General features: G+C 41.5%; 1 protein-coding gene across 1 annotated transcript in view; it reads right to left on the reverse strand.

Moving 5' to 3' along the window:
* Nucleotides 1–1,408: 1,408 nt before the first annotated feature.
* The window catches only part of LOC126278039 (meteorin-like protein), a 244,449-nt gene continuing 229,356 nt past the window's right edge, over nucleotides 1,409–16,501 (reverse strand). The window contains exons 3-4 of the mRNA XM_049977794.1: nucleotides 8,125–8,181; nucleotides 1,409–6,544 (exon numbers count right to left, since the gene is read on the reverse strand). Of these exons, the coding sequence (XP_049833751.1) occupies nucleotides 6,234–6,544; nucleotides 8,125–8,181 (368 nt within the window). The 3' untranslated portion in view covers nucleotides 1,409–6,233. The remainder of the gene's footprint in view (nucleotides 6,545–8,124; nucleotides 8,182–16,501) is intronic.

A 16,501-nucleotide genomic window follows, 5' to 3' on the forward strand; every position in this document is an offset into this window, starting at 1 on the left:
TGTCTGGTATTCAGTAAGGAACACCATTTAAAATAGCAACTTATTTACGTTTTTTAATCCAGTCTTCAGCCAACAGTAATGTTACTTAAAAAACCTGTTGAGTTATAAATGATGTCTTAAGCACTATTTTTAAGAAGACTACTTAAGTCAGAGTAGTTAATACTGAGCTATCTTTCCAATGAGATGTGTCTACCATTGGAATCTGCTACATATTTTGTTTAGAAATTTTATGTTGGCAATGCATTAACTGTGTTGGCTAATGAATAATTGTGATTATTGTTTTGTTTACAGAATGAACACTTTACAGTTGGCATTGTTATGAATTAATAGTAAACAAACTGAATTCCAACTAACCAGCAATTTTCAAACAGCGTGCCTGTGGATATACAACTATGGACCACACAACTGAGCAAAAAGACAGACATTCATGCAATTATTACATGTCCAAAATATACCTCAACATGACATGTGCCCAAAATTATGCCACAAATGGTCACTGTCTGCAGGATACCATGAATGTAAGAACCACAAACTGTCTTTCACATGAAGATTCTTCTTTTTCTTTTGTATTTTACCTCTGCTGTTTCATGCTTCTCCTTTGTGTATGTGAACTCTTTTATTAACTTGGCTAATAGATATAATTTCAATATCACATAAAATTATTGATACAGCTAGTTGCGAAAACAACTTTTATTTATTTTTGTTTAGTTATGACAGGGAAAGTCACTCACAATAAATTCTTATTTTGGTCTTTTTTTGTCTTAAGCTTGCCGCAACCAAAGAATACTTTTCACCAGACATGTATCACTTTTACATGTTGTTGGATCATCTTCTGAGGCGATTGTGGATATATGGCATATGTTATGTCCTCTACATTTTGATATTTTTAAATTAAAAACACACACATATTATATATATCATATTTCCAGAATGACCACAGAAAATGTTCATAAATGAAAAAGAAATGCATCTGGTGAAAAAGATTCTAGTTGCAGTAGGCTTATGATGAGAAAAAATTCTGTGTATATATAATGGTTGCTGTGTTGGATGACCATGGTAAGAAACATATCTTGTTTTAATGGAAGAAGCACTCGCACTCCAAAATTTTTCCGTTGAATACATAGATTGTTCCTTCCTGTGATTAGCATCCTTGCCGACCTTATGCAACATTTCATCTGTTTGTTTAAGAATGTGACTGTTATTCATTTTAAACTGACCCAATACACATTAAGTACCTGTACCATGCAGTATGAAAGGCTTTGAATTCTTTGATTGTGAACTACTGTGAAGATACAGTGTGTAATGCTTGCACAGGAGTGATAAAGGTTTATGTTTCTGTCGCTTAAGTTAACTTGCTAATATTCATTAAAATGGGATAGGTTGAAATATTTATTAAAGTAAAAAAAAGTAATTTTAACTCCTTTCAACTTTATTGCAGCCCAGTAATCTCTTTACAGTCACATGTGGAGCTTTGCAGTTATTCACTTTTCTACATTATAATGAATTTAAGACCTACCAATAATGAACTGTCACTTTCTTGAAGAAGAGCTCAACAATAGAAATTAATCTGCAAAATTGCAACACAACTCATATTCTGCTTGAATATTTTTAAGCTGATTTTCTCAAGATGTGCATTCTGAATGTTGAAAAATTAAATGCAGATAACAGATTTTGTTTATATCAAAGTATTTACTACACTATACTAAAGACTTTATACTCTTGAAAGGTTATTACAAGATAAAAAGAGTACTAATATTAATGATAAAGATAATTTTCCAACAGTAACATTTATAACAATGACAATATAGTTCTGAGACTTTCTTCTCAGGCTGGAATCAGATGTGGATACTGTAATACTAGAAGACACTGACTCAGACTATCAGCCAAGAATAAAGTTGGAAATTTCAGTATGAATGTGTTTAGGGAACACTATGCTGCACTACAAAGCTAGTATGCAAGTGCATTTGAAACAAGTGCTTAGACCAGAAGTATGTAAGGATGGTGGTAACAGCTACATAAGCATAAAATATGTTTCAAAAATAGTTTCTAATACTCTGACTAATTTATCTGTGTAACATCACAATACCTTATATTGTTAAACTTCTCGAGATCCATTTTTATACAATGTACAGAAGAACATTTCATATACACAACTGGCCAATACTTTCTCTTATAATGGCACAGTGCATAAATTTTATACATCAGACTATTTACATTTTTACAGCCTTGTAATGTTATTGACAAATATTACACATTCCAAAATTATTAAAAATAGTCTGTTTACACAATATTACAGCTTACAATGTTATAACTGAAACAGTAAAAAAACTTAAGTGACTATGTAACTGTCAGTCACATCATTATACAGGAAACAATCAAGAGAGGAACATTCTACTTGACACAGCTCCATACACATACACCAGTGTCAAAATAACAACGCATATTTTCCCTGAAATTTTAAAAAAATTGTTGGAATAAACCAGAAAGCAAATAATTATGGAAGGAGAAAAGTAAGGAATTTAATAACAAGGCCTACTTAGGGTAGGCATTTTGGCACGATGAATTCACAAGGAAGACATATGTTGAAGTATTAATTTATTAGTATAAAAATAAACCATTTAGAGAATACTTTAGCAGTGATATAGCTGGTTTTCTCATTTTCAAATGGAAAATAAAGTCATGTTAAAGTATTTACACAGTAATGGAAATAAAAATTATTTTACAAGAGAAAATTCCTTCTACTATTATTGGCACTGCTCTTTCCCACATTTAGATGCTATGATGTTGCCTCTGTGTTTTATTACACTGGGAATTCTTAAGACCTCTCAAACATTTCCAGTGTAAATACCTCCAATATGAAGAATATATTAAAGAGACATGAATAAAAATAATTTTATTTTACAACAAGCATAGTAAAACCTATTAACATGGAAGTTGTCTACATTATATTGTAAAAAACTATTATTGATGACACACATTTTGGCCGCAGCTACAGCAGCCATCATAGGTGTACAACATAATGTAGTACTGTATACAGACACCTTTCATGTTAGCTGACTGTAGCCACAGAAGCCTATGCAGTTATACAATAAAATCTTTTCAAACATGACTCAATTGAATGACTGGTAGGTTTTTGATGGAGGTTAAAAATTTAACCTCTCTTAAGTAAGGGTGTGTCTAATCTGATTAAAAATTTACTATGAATAATATTGCACTTTTAACAGGTTTAAAATAATATTTTTCATTGTGCATTCAAAATACATATTGCAAAAATATAAGTAACACTTTACATAGAAATTAGCATCACTGTCTATAGGACATGTTAGATTAGAACATAATGAAAGCCATTGTAAGAAACTGTTTTCCTACTCAAGATAATGATTTTGCTTTAGTTTCCTTCTTAAATATTTATTGTATTTATAGCATTTGCTTGTCTTTTTCTTATTCTCACAATTGTCTAATAAACTGCATTGCACACCCCTATAATCAATGGATTGTTAAAATAAGTCATGGTCATGGTAAGACAGCAACAGATTGTTTCTGATTCATATCCACATTACGCTTACAACACACATTTTTGTTATATTTTAGTAACAAACTGCATAATCAGTTTTATTGAATATGGACCTATGATACCCATCAAACAGAAACATGGCCCACATATTTGGTAACTGCTCACTTTTGGAATGAAAATGTATGATGAAAGCAACAAACACATTGTACCAGGGTCAAAAGCAAACTATCAGTTACTAAGGAGTCATACTAGGGGTGGGCAATTTAGGAAAATGAGATAGGAAAACAGTTTTCTTGGAAACACATGACATAGCTCCTAAGTTGCCAAATAATTATTGTTACTGTACTTGTTGCTCATGAGTGAGCACAAAAGATAATATTCAGGCCTACAACCAATCTCATGTCCACAGCATGCTTAAGCAACATCAAGTTGTTACCATGTCTCAGATACACAAATTATAAGCAGGAAATCACAACACAAGGATATGGCATCTGTATTTTTCCTTCGGTCTCCAACACTTCTAACACCTACAACATAAAATATTTCTCTTACCCCTCAAACAATCCATTATGTACAACAAACTCTGCTTCCTTATAGGTTCAGTCTCATGTTTCATAATATAAAGTATATCACAACAATGTTCACAAATATTAACAAAACAACCTTTTTTCACACCCACAACAGTCAGTTATGTCTCAGTCCACTGCAGGCAATTGCACATAGAGTACAAGTACCAGTTTTTATCACAGTCCTATAGTTTTCCGGAACTAACACATTTCCACATATAACATAAGAATGCTCGATCCTGGGTTTGTTGTAACAAAATCAGTTTTTCATCTGTCCAGCACACGCATGTATAGTCCTCAAGCACCAAACTGCTTATCATCTGCTTATTTCATTACTTGAGAAATGTCATGTTTGAAGTACTGCTGCAGTTTGGTCCACAATTTAAAAGTTATAAAGTAAAACCCATTCCTGCACTCAAGCCAGGAACACACATGAGAATGTAGATGGTGTTGTGATATATAGATAGGTGAAAGTATATGTGAGGAAATTTGCTACTGGCACTGATAACACTTCTGTTTCTTGCATATGTATTACCTCCAATAGTAAACACTATTCATAAAACCAAAGTTAATAATCATCACTCACAGTACAGAGTAGATTCAAGCATTTTTTATATAGGAATCCCTCTTTGCCTGTAGTAAATTTATATGGAGTAACTTATCCAGTTAGTTCCTCTATTTCAAACTGAATACCTATGCACCTGTGTAAATTCATGTAACTGTCTTGTGGTACTCACTGTTACCAACATAGTTGAACTGCCTCACCCCAGTGACTCCATTATGTGCTTATCTATTCTGAATCTAGTGTTGTTTCCAGTAGTATCAGGTAATGTCAGTGAACAGTACAGTAGTCTTTCCATGTCTTCTCGAATTTCTGAGTGTATGAAATGGTCAGTGGTGTAATAATTGTATAATATCCCCTCATCTTGTACAGTATTTAGAAGAGTTCATGCAAAGAAAAATCACGTACTCTATGTTTTCATTAACTGTTCTTGCACATCTTGTAGAGTTCAAACCTGTAAGTGAGGAGGCTGATGACCACAATTTAATGGCCTCTTGAAACCCTTTTACCTTATTTTACTAAAATGAAATTCCACATTACATTCATCTGCCCTTCTTTGTAGGTGTTCTTGACTGTAGTAAGTCACAAAGCAAATTAGAACAACGAACTGAATGAATTACTCTCTAAAAAGTCAGAAAAACATTCATTGCCTCAAAACAGCAGACCATCACAGTCACTTTCGAAGCAGAGATTGGATTCATGCTATAGAATGTCACATCTTTTGCCAAGTGTGCTGCAACTTCATTTAGGACTGAGGAACCTGTACCTCGTTTCCGAAGAGGAATGTAATGAAGGAGGAACATTGCTTGTACGTGATGTCTGAATGGTGCTAGCAAATATCTCTTGAGGTTAAAATAGCTCTTTGAAGTTGTTACTTCCAACGATAACATGGAGCAATTCTAAGATGCAGGAACTAATGAGGACTCATCTAGGGATAAAATCGACAGGACCTATTGACTCAGTTGCAAGCTTCAGTAGTTGGTTCCAGAAACTGATAGTCCAGAAGAAACATGCAAGAGAGATTACAGCCCACTTGGAGCTTACTGGAGCAGCTGCTACACTAGTTTATTACCATCTAGCTGGTCTGGACAGAGCTATTTGCTGGGCCTAATGGGGCTAGCTAGGAAAGACACATGCTTGGTACAGACACAGTTCGCTGGAGAGAATGCTGTACTGGCCCCAAAGTAATTAACTGTAGTGTATACAGTGGCAATCCATACAGACATAGTTTGAGACGATAGATAACTATGAGGATGCCATAGGAACCAGGAATACAATCTTATCTTCAGCACATGGCCAGTTTTCCCGGATGCATGGGTCATGCACCTGAAATTAGCTCCAGAGGCTGCAGTGCTGGTCCACAGATGGCGGAGAACTGGTTCAGCTGGACGCATCTGGACACGATGCAGTGCAGGAACAACCCGAGCTAGAGGATGCAGTGTGTGGAGGCTGCCTCATGCGCTGTCAACCTGGCCCAGTCTTTAGCAAGTGGCGTCTGGTTCCAGTATGCTGTGCCAGTCTTAACACAGATGATGCAGTGCCATTCCAGGTGGATTTAGCTGGAGAGGATGCGGTGCTGGTCCAGTTGAAGCTAGCTGGAGAGGATGCAGTGTGCTGAGGCTGCCCCACGTGCTGTCAGCTCAGCCCAGTCTTCGAGGCGTGGTGCACAGACCAGTGCCAGTTCGCCCAGCTTCCGCCGGGCCATCACGACAAATTCTCCAACACCACGGCGTGCACCACAGTGTGCTGGCATCTGCACTGTCACCTCTGACTCATCGGAGCTATCCATGTCGACACTGTTGTCTACTGTCGAATGGCGCAGCCGCTTCGTCAGCTTGACGTGCAGCCGTGAGACCTCTGCTTCCTCATCCAGCTCCACGCCCTTGATGATGCCACGTGCCACTGAAACAGGAAAGTCTTGTCAAGCAATTGCCAACTGTATTTTGATCCAGAGCAAAGGATGTCAAGGTAGTAGTGAGTTGGGTTATGGCATGGCAAATGTGACGTAGAGTTCGAATACTTGGTGTAAAAGGAAGACCACACTTATGGAGGCACTCCTGATCATTCCTAAGCTAGGTTTATAGATTAGCAAAAAGCACTATGAGACTTAACATCTATGGTCATCAGTCCCCCAGAACTTAGAACTACTAACCTAAGGACAACACACAACACTCAGTCATCACGAGGCAGAGAAAATCCCTGGACCCCACCGGGAATATAGATTAGCAGATGGTTCGAAGGGTGGGGGGGGGGGGGGGGGCGGGGAAGGGCGGGAGTGGTACATATAGCTTCAAAGATCTGATGTAGAAAATGTCCATTTGAGGTAAGAAATGTAAATTTACAGTGAATGCTTTATTGGCTCGTTCTGAGGGTTGAAAAATTAAGTCCATGAAGCCTTCACAATAGCTTACACATGTTATTCAGAATAAATGTGTTTGGTGCTGGATAAGCTGATGAATCAGTTCTCTCAAAGGCAGTTCTTTGAGTACTTACAAAATATACTCGTTGGCAGGCAACTGGCAATGCTTTGACAGGCTATGGAGGAAGTAGAGAGAACACAAGGGAGGACTATAAGTCAGACTTCAGAGGTATTATGAACTGTTGGGAACTTCTAGGGTGTCTTCAGTTGAAACTGATGATTTTGCACATTTTGTTGATCAATTTTATATTTTTGTATTGTCTATGATTTTTATTTGGTACTGATATCCATGTGTGGTTGGTTTTCCATGTGGATATGAATTTAGTGCAATTCCATCTCACTCAGGAATGACACACGTAATCTAAATTTTTTCTGTAGGGTCATCTCAAGTACAAAGTCTTTTCACGGCTTCTACCGAATACCAACGAGTTAAAACGCGCAATCCGGAAAAAAAAGAGACACCACGCCTCAATAACAGTTTCAGAAATTAATGAGGAGCTTTCACGAACGTCTTCAACAACCCATAGCCCATGATGGAAGTCATTTGTGTGATGTACTTTTTAAGAGATGAACTTGTCTTGCTTTTCTTTAATGGCAACGTGTGTAGGTGGGTCATCAGAAGTCATATTGGTGTAAATGTACGATAAAAATTAAAATGTACTACAGTACTTCCTGTGGGACAGCCTGCACTCCAGGGGTGTGACTATGAGGACAGTTTTCAATTTGAAAAACCAGATGAATATTTCGCAGTAAAAACATCCACTCACGGATTTGCAGAAAGGTTTGCAATTCTACATAAAAAAAAAAACCGCGGCGTACCATTCGCCAAAAGGCAAACTGTGGCCAGTCAACAGTCTCTGACGACTCTTACATATTTTCGAGTTAGCGTTTTCAAACCCACTTATAACTTTTTCACGAGACGGGTGGTTGCTAACAGATAGAGCTCGATAACCACATCCCAGAGTACAGTATGTATCTTCCTGTTGTGAGTCTGGGTACAGCTGAAAGATATTTCTGCAACTACACTGTTACACTATGGAAACTCTTGGCTGTGACAACTTACCAAAATCACTGGTGCAGAATGCAGTAGTCATCTCGTCTGGGGTACAGGGCCGGCACTCTGGAAAAACAAAAACAAAAGATATAATAACAGCTTGTGTTAGCCAACTAAATGAATGGCTTATTTCAATAGTGGTAAGAGTCCATTTTTGTTTATTAAAGTACATTTCTGGTATCTAAACTGCAGATTTTTCAGCGCTCATTTAACTTTAAGACTCTGTATCTCAGAACGAACAAAAAAGGACTTTTATCACTATGGAAATAAGCCCTTCAAATGTAAAGCAATATAAGAATGAGGAAAGGTACACCAAAAAGTCGTTCATGTAATGGGACTCCGCAGAAATTGGTCGATTTGTCAGAAGAAAGGAAACTTGAAGTACATTATCTGATCAAAGGTATCCAGACACCTGTTCGTGGATATTAATATTGGTGTGACCACCTTTCCTCTTTTTGCCAACCTGAACTCTGCTGACGACTTTTCAGTTAGATTTCTGAATGTCGCTGGAGGAATGGCAGCCCATTCTTTCTCAAGAGCCGAAACCAGGAAAGGTAGGACGTTGGACGCTGAGGTCTGGAGCGAAGTCAACTTTCTGACTCTCCCCAAACGTCTTCCATTGGGTTAAGGTCGGAACTCTGGACAAGCCAGCCCATTTCAGGAAAATCATTGTTGACAAACCATTGCTTCACAGACGTTGCTTCATGACAGGGTGCATTGTCATGCTGATACAATCAAGCATCGTTTCCAAACAGCCACCGGCCGGGGTGGCCGATCGATTCTAGGCACTACAGTCTGGAACTGCGTAACCGCTACGGTCGCAGGTTCGAATCCTGCCTCGGGCATCGATGTGTGTGATGTTCTTAGGTTAGTTAGGTTTAAGTAGTTCGAAGTTCTAGGGGACTGATGACCTCAGAAGTTAAGTCCCGTTGTGCTCAGAGCCATTTTGAACCAAACAGTCCCTCTATTGTACTCAGTAAAATTTTAATATCCTTCCGCATTTGGCGTTTCCTGAAGTGGACTAAGGAGTCCACTCCCTAACCACGAGAAACATCGCCATAGCGTACACAACCACCTTCGCACTCCACGTAATGGGAGGTATCGTAGTCCAGGCATTTGCCAAACCCAAACCATTCCATCGGATTGCCACTTCACAATCACATCACCAACAATGAACTAGGACAGCTTTAGAAACGTTGAAATGTCTACTTTTGGGAAGCTAGTTTTACATTTCTGAACATTTAAGCAAGTTGCCAATATTTTAACTACTTGGAAATCTCATCAAAATCGGACTGAATACTTGGGCAGTTTCTGTCAGACAGTACTTCGTTATAGGTAACAGTATCGTCTGTGAAAAGTCTGAGGTTATAATTAATACTTTCTGCAAGGTCGTTAACATCCAGCACGAACAGCTAGCGTTCTAACACACTTTCCTGGGGTAAACCCGAAGTTACTTCTGCACCCGAAGTTACTTCTGCACCTGTCCCTGATTCTCCATCCGAGATAACTTACTGTCTTTGAGTGTAGCAGACACTGAGCTCTTTACAGTTGAACCGGAAATTTGCCTTTCGAGGGTAATTCCGTTTTCGACTGGATACCCGAGCACGACTCGCCTAGACAGATCAACTTCCGCCGCTTCTACAGGAATGTACTCTCCACAGGCGAGAGGGATATTCATTGAGTGCTAGAGACACGGGAGGCACGTCGTATTGCGGGGACACAGTGCTGCTAGTCAGTGTGTTTGGGTACACGGCATGGGCGGCGGCGGCAGCAGGCGTCCTGTCCTGGGTAAACAGTTTACGCAGAGCGCGCTGAGTGAACGCCGTGGGAAGCGAGGCTGACTCGGGCACAGCCGTACCTACCGTATGCATGCCTGTTTGCCGCCTGTGCACCAAGTCGCGTTTTTGCCCTCGCCACAGCCACGGGCGTCTGCACTGCTGCCAGGGCCACACAGCCGCTAGCACAGGCTTCGGGCGAGAAGCCCAGCAAATTAAGCGCGAGAATGGCGTACGTGTCTGCAGACCAACAAAACGCTGTTAATCCCGACTGATGCAGCCATTGCCGCGAAGGATCGAAATGACCTTTCTTCCCCCTGTAAATGTTACACCTGCCTAATATCGAATAGGGACCCCACGATGCACACAGAAGTACCGCAACACGACGTGGCTTGGACTCGACTAATGTCTGAAGTAGTGCTGGAGGGAACTGACACCACGAATTCTCCAGGGCTGTCCATAAATCCGAGAGCAGGACGAGGAGGTGAAGATTTCTAATGCAGAGCACGTTGCAACGCATCCCAGATACACTCAATAATGCTCATGTCTGGGGAGTTTGGTGGCTAGCGGAAGTGTTTAAACCCAGAACAGTGTTTCTGGAGGCCATTCTGTAGCAATTCTGGATGTTTGTGGAGTCTCATTCTCCTGCTGGGACTGCCCAAGTCCGCCGGAATGCACAATGGACTTGAATGGATGCAGGTGATCGAATAGGATGCTTACGTATGTGTCACCTGTCAGAGTGGTCTCTAGACGTATCAGGGGTCCCATATCACTTCAACTTCACCCCACCCCCCTCCACACCATTATACAGCCTCCGCCAGCTTGAACAGTCCTCTGCTGACATGCAGTGTCCATTGATTCATGACGTTGTCTCCATACCTGTACAAATCGATCTGCTCGATACAATTTGAAACGAGACTCGTCCAACCAGACATGTTTCCAGTCACCAACAGTCCAATGTCGGTGCAGTCGGGCCAAGGCTTTATGTCGTGCAGTCATCAAGGGAACACATATTGATGTTTCGTTCACTGGTTCGCACACTGATACTTGTTGATGACCCAGCATTGAAATCTGCGTCAATTTGCGGAAGTGTTGCACTTCTGTCACGTTGAACTATTCGCTTCAGCCGTCGTTGGTCCCGTTCTTGCAGGCTGTTTTTCCGACCGCTGCGATGTCTGAGATTTGATGTTTCACCGGATTCCTGATACTCGCGGTACTCTCGTGAAGCGGTCGTACGGGAAAATCCCCCACTTCATCGGTACCTCAGATGCTGTGCGCCGACCGTAACACCACGTTCAAATTCGCTTGAATCTTGGTAACATGGCACTGTGGCAGCAGTAACCGATCTAACAACTGCGCCAGACTCTTATTGTCTTATACAGGCATTGCTGACCCCAGCGCCGTATTCTGCCTCTTTACATGTCTCTGTATTTAAATACTCATGCCTATACCAGTTTGTTTGGCGTTTCATTGCATATTAGTCCAGAGCCGTGAGGAATTTGCGAAATAAATTTCTTCTGCTAGGCTGTTTCTTCTTCTTCTCCTTCGTCCTCTTCTACTTCTTCCTGCATGTATTAGGCGTTTGCCTTTGATGTGCTTTCAGTTGATATTATTGGCCTTTCCACCTCTATCTCGGTCCTCCAAACAATATTCTGCCCAATGGGTAATAATTCATTAATTTTGGTATTCTGTCGTCTTTCGTTCTTTTTCCTGTACTCCTCATTCTGTCCATGTAAGTTTTTTACTCCTGTAAGCTGACGAGTTTCGCATTTGCTATAACTCCTAAACTGTCGGTGTTGCTGCATGCCGTCCGCTGTGGCCGAACGGTTCTAGGCGCTTCAGTCCGAAACCGCGCTGCTACTGCTGCGGTCGCAGGTTCGAATCCTGCCTCGGGCATGGAGGCTGCCCTTAGTTATGTTTAAGTAGTTCTGAGTCTAGGGGACTGATGACCTCAGATGTTAAGTCCCATAGTGCTTAGAGCAATTTGAACCTTTTTTTGTTGCTGAACGCCGACTGCAGGGTGTCATTCGAATGGCGCAGTCCTGGGTTCTCGCCCATGGCTTCCGGTTTTCAGCTGACAAAACATAAGCCGCGCACTCCTGTCGACGTCATACTGTCCACGCACAGCCAGATCTCTACCTTCACGACCAATTGCTCAAAGTTGTGTCGTTTTATCCCTTTTTGGGACGGCTCTTCGATGATCAGTTGACGTGGCTATCTCACTTAGCCAGCTTAAGTGAACATGCTGATCACACATTATTTTACATCTGCCGCTAGTTTACCCTCTAGACTTGTCGTTCCATTTCCTGAGATTTTATCAACTTATCGGCTTTTGCTGGTTTACTTGTAGTAATGAAGGGTGTGGACGCACAGGTCGGTTGCAAAAGGTGCGCCTCCCGTCGTATGACGTGGCCCAGGGGCCTCCATTTGCATTCTGGGCGGGCCAACTCTCCCGCCTTCACCCTTATACCCCTCTCCCACTTCTATTCGCTTCTGTCTCTCGGTTTTCTTCATTCTCTGGTACACTCAGGTTCATCGTGGTTTGTCTCTTGTACCCTTCCTCTCTGGGGACTATTCCTGGCTTGACAGACAATGGACTGAGGGACCAAAGACCTCTTAGTATGCTTCCTTTACCACAACAATCCATGCATCTTCTCTGATGTCAGCGGTCATGCTGCTGTCGGACAGTGTGCACCCAGTTACTTTTCTTAGGTATTTGATCTCCGTCATTTATAATCTTTCCTCACTTCTTTTTGTTACAGCCCACGACTCACTTCCATATGTTAGAGACAGACATCGTTTCGAAGAACCTGATAACGCTTTCCTTTCTTACTTAAGTTCTGAAAGTTCTTTAAATTGTTCCAGTCCATCAAATCTTTCTAATTTATCTTCTATGTTCATTTCCGTTAGGAATGCAATAGTAAATACTAAGACTCATGGGGTTTACTCCTTTGTAATAACACGACAGATTAATTTACATGCCACAACTGGCCAATTACGATTAGGATCAGAAGATTACCAAAACAGAGTAATGTACTTTAAGATGGGCTTATAACCCGAAACCTACGTTGTGCAATAACATTAATAATAAATTCTGAAACAAGGCTAAAATAGTGTTTGTTTAGTTAAAACAGAACGTAATAACATAAAAGTGGAATTACAGAGGAATTAACGACATTAGCTGCCGACTACTTTCATGTCATTTGTGCTACAGTCAAACTCAAACGATTAAATAAATGTTCTTTTATCACAGTAGTGAGCTCAGACATCATGTGATCCATTGTGCTATAGCTTTACGGTCACAGATGGTCTAGCAGGAAGAATCAGACCACTTTGTAGCTGGCCTCTAAGAAGAAATCGCGCAAAAGATGATAGGGTTCACGCGCCACGGAAACAAGCCCGTATGTAAGACTAAAGCTGAAACAAATGACGGCTTTAGGGACGGAAGCCAGGTACAGCTTATGTGCCAGTCGACACCACTAATTTGCCACTAAGGGACAGCTGTTTCATTTTTCAGTACTACGTGTTGTCCGCTAGTGCGAACAATAGCAAGGCTAAATAAACTAGTAACATACTGTGCATCACATATCGATATTAGTATGATTTGTATTACGTAGGGGTTTGAAGAAGATAATCTTTTATATGAATAAAGATAGAAACTGACGGTGGCTTTAAACTTGAGTTTAGAGACGAAAATCTTACTTTTGTGCAGTTGGAAGGTGCCAGTTCATACGCTTGCCTGTGTATGGCTCCCTGCACCACCTACCTAGCTTGCTAGTTCATTACCACACTTGCGCCGAGTCGAGATAACACACCAACAAAAGATGTTTTGCGTTTTTCGTTTCCACAGGTGAAATTTCGTCACAGCTGTGCGCCTTGGTTTCCGACGTGAGCACGGCACTGCAGTTCCTACAGCATATGGTGCGCTCGGAACTGGCATTGCATCATTGGTCTGCAAGGCCGCCTCGTTCATTTCCGTGTCTGGCCAGGTTTTCCAGAAGGCACGCACTCCAATGACCTTGTTATTTGCCTCAGTCACGTCCTGTGTCGTGCAAGGTTGTCCAATAGAGGAACTATGAGCAAGTAGCCCGTATTTTGCATTGCTCCACACTCGCAGATGGAAGGGTGCCCCGTTTTAGCGAGTTGGTCCTGCAACAGGGGACGCCCATCCTAAGACGACTGATAGGTCTCCAAACAGGATAGAGTACATCATTACCTAAGACTAGCTCTTCCTTTGCAACGATATCTGGCGGCAGCTTGTTCTCCTATCTGGTGACGCAGTTAGAGCTCTTTCTGAATGCCAAAGGACAGACTAGAGCTTGATGATCGTGCAGTACACGACTGCTCCTCAAAGACAGCGATGGCCATTCTGATAGTGGGTGAGCTACTCCAACAATCGGGTAGAAGTTGTCGACTGAAGTCGGCTTATTAAGACCTGACTACAGTGTCACCTTGCTTGGTGAGAGCAGATGCAGTCCACACACGTGAAGCATTCCCTGCAGCTAACACGCACAAATGAAGAACGGAATTTCTCAGATCGTGAGAACTAGATAGTCAGATGGCGGCTGTGGGATTCCTCAAAACATTGTTCTTTCACCGTCCTCCAGTACGGTGTTATGACAATGTTTCTGTGATGAGTAATACTCTGATATACAAATGTTGGAAGATGGTGAAGTCACCAGTCTTGTCATGTGACTTCCAGTCAGCGTCCAGCTTATCTATTCCGTACTTGAAATGAGCACATCTGGGTCTTATTGGGATTTGCCTTTAGATGAATAACCACATACTGAGGGCCAGGCGTATATAAATATGAAGTCAACTTTTCCTTTTAACTTAGGCGGCCACTGTTTTATCATCAAGGTAAATGAAATGCCTGAAGCGTTCTGTGATGGCGCGGTTGGTGTAAAGATTAAAAAGCACTATACCAAGCATACTGCCTTGAGGTGAGCCTTTCTTTTATACGCGTCATCTGCTCTTCTGATCCTCGACAGAGACCTGAACTCTTCTGTACTACAGGAGAGTCGCTATGAGGAATGTTAATCGCTAATCACTAGCAAGGTGGCAAATTTTCTTCAGCAACTTGTAGTGGTTAACAGCGTAGTTAGTACGCAGGTGTTAAATAGACGAAGCAACTCCAGTCATTTAACCCTGTTCGAAACCATGCTCACAGAGATGGCTGGTTTTCAGTATCTGACTGCAGCACGATTCTCCAGACTGAAAACCAGCTTGCTGATAAATGAGCTTTCCTTCGATTATGCTGTTATGCCTGATCACAAAGTGTGTGAAGTTTTGTTTGTGCGTATTTGTGTGAGACTGCCCGTGCGTGCCTCCTCATCCACCAGCTTTGGGCTAACACCTACGTCGCATACCGTTAGCTGTGAATGTAAGAACTTCTGGTGTGCTGCGAGAAATATGGGACGTGTTTATCATCAAGATGTTGGTCGAGCGGTCGGTGGAGGGCGCAGTTGAGGTTTGCGAATAGCAAGTCGGAACTACGATCGTAAACGACATTGTAAAACGAACGCCAAGGTAGTATGCTCCTGAATATAAAGTCGGGAAGTGCTGTTGAAAAGAATTTTTGTAGTCCTGTGGGTGAAGTCAAAATTCACCCCAACTTTCTATTATTCATTCAAGTAGGAGATGCACAAGACGTCCTTGGAACGATCATTCGAAGCGAAAAGATCTTGTAAAGATGAGCACTAAAATACATACCTGAAGAGCTATGGCCATTTCTTCATCTTCTATTAGAAGCTCTTAGCCATTTAGGTGTGTATTTAAAGTATGTATTTACAATACTTTCTCGCTTCGAATGATCGTTCTTGTCATATCCCCGAATATTGACCATTCCTTCTAGGGTACCCCGTAGTTGTGTAATCAGGGCCGCAGCGAAGGATATGTACAGGCCTTTAAAAAAGCGGGATTGTGTACATTTCTTTACGCACGTTGAGGAGTGCTAAGCTAAATGGCCAGCACGATAAAGGAGCTACTGATGCCGCGTGGAGCTCAGTTCCCACAGTCGGCAGGAGTTGCACAGTCTGGCCTAGCGGCTGGACAACTTTTCCGAGCACGTCTGCCCGTCTGTATTCCTAGCACTCCTCTCCCGTCCAGCTAAGTCCCGGCTGCCCCGAGTGCCGATCTACCAGGAGTACAGAAAGATACGGCACAAGAACTGGGCTCGCCAGGAATAGCGACCGACTGCTCTTACGCAATAAGGGGAACTACCGCAATGGCGCGAACCGCCTTTTTTTACCCGACCCACTGTATTGCATCTGCAACACAGTTCCTTCCGTTTCCCTATTCGCAATATGACTTGCGTACAGAAAGTTCACGTGCCGTCAATTACATTGAAGTAGTATATCCCAAAACTAGAAGTTAGTATCACAAACAGCCCATAACATAGTCTATTAGTAACGTGTGATAATTAATACTTGTATGAGTAAGAACATTTTTTTCTGAAAGTAGGTTGGTTTTATTCGGAATTGGGATACACCATATTAATCTCCACTCTTTTGGCTACCAAATGCTATTTTTCAACATAATCTCCGTTCAGTGCCACTGCTTTACACCACCTAACTGTGAGAGCTTGTACGCTCGCACGGTTCCACTCTAAT

This window comes from Schistocerca gregaria, chromosome 6 (assembly GCF_023897955.1).
Source record: "Schistocerca gregaria isolate iqSchGreg1 chromosome 6, iqSchGreg1.2, whole genome shotgun sequence".
NCBI classification, from domain to species: Eukaryota; Metazoa; Arthropoda; class Insecta; order Orthoptera; family Acrididae; genus Schistocerca; species Schistocerca gregaria.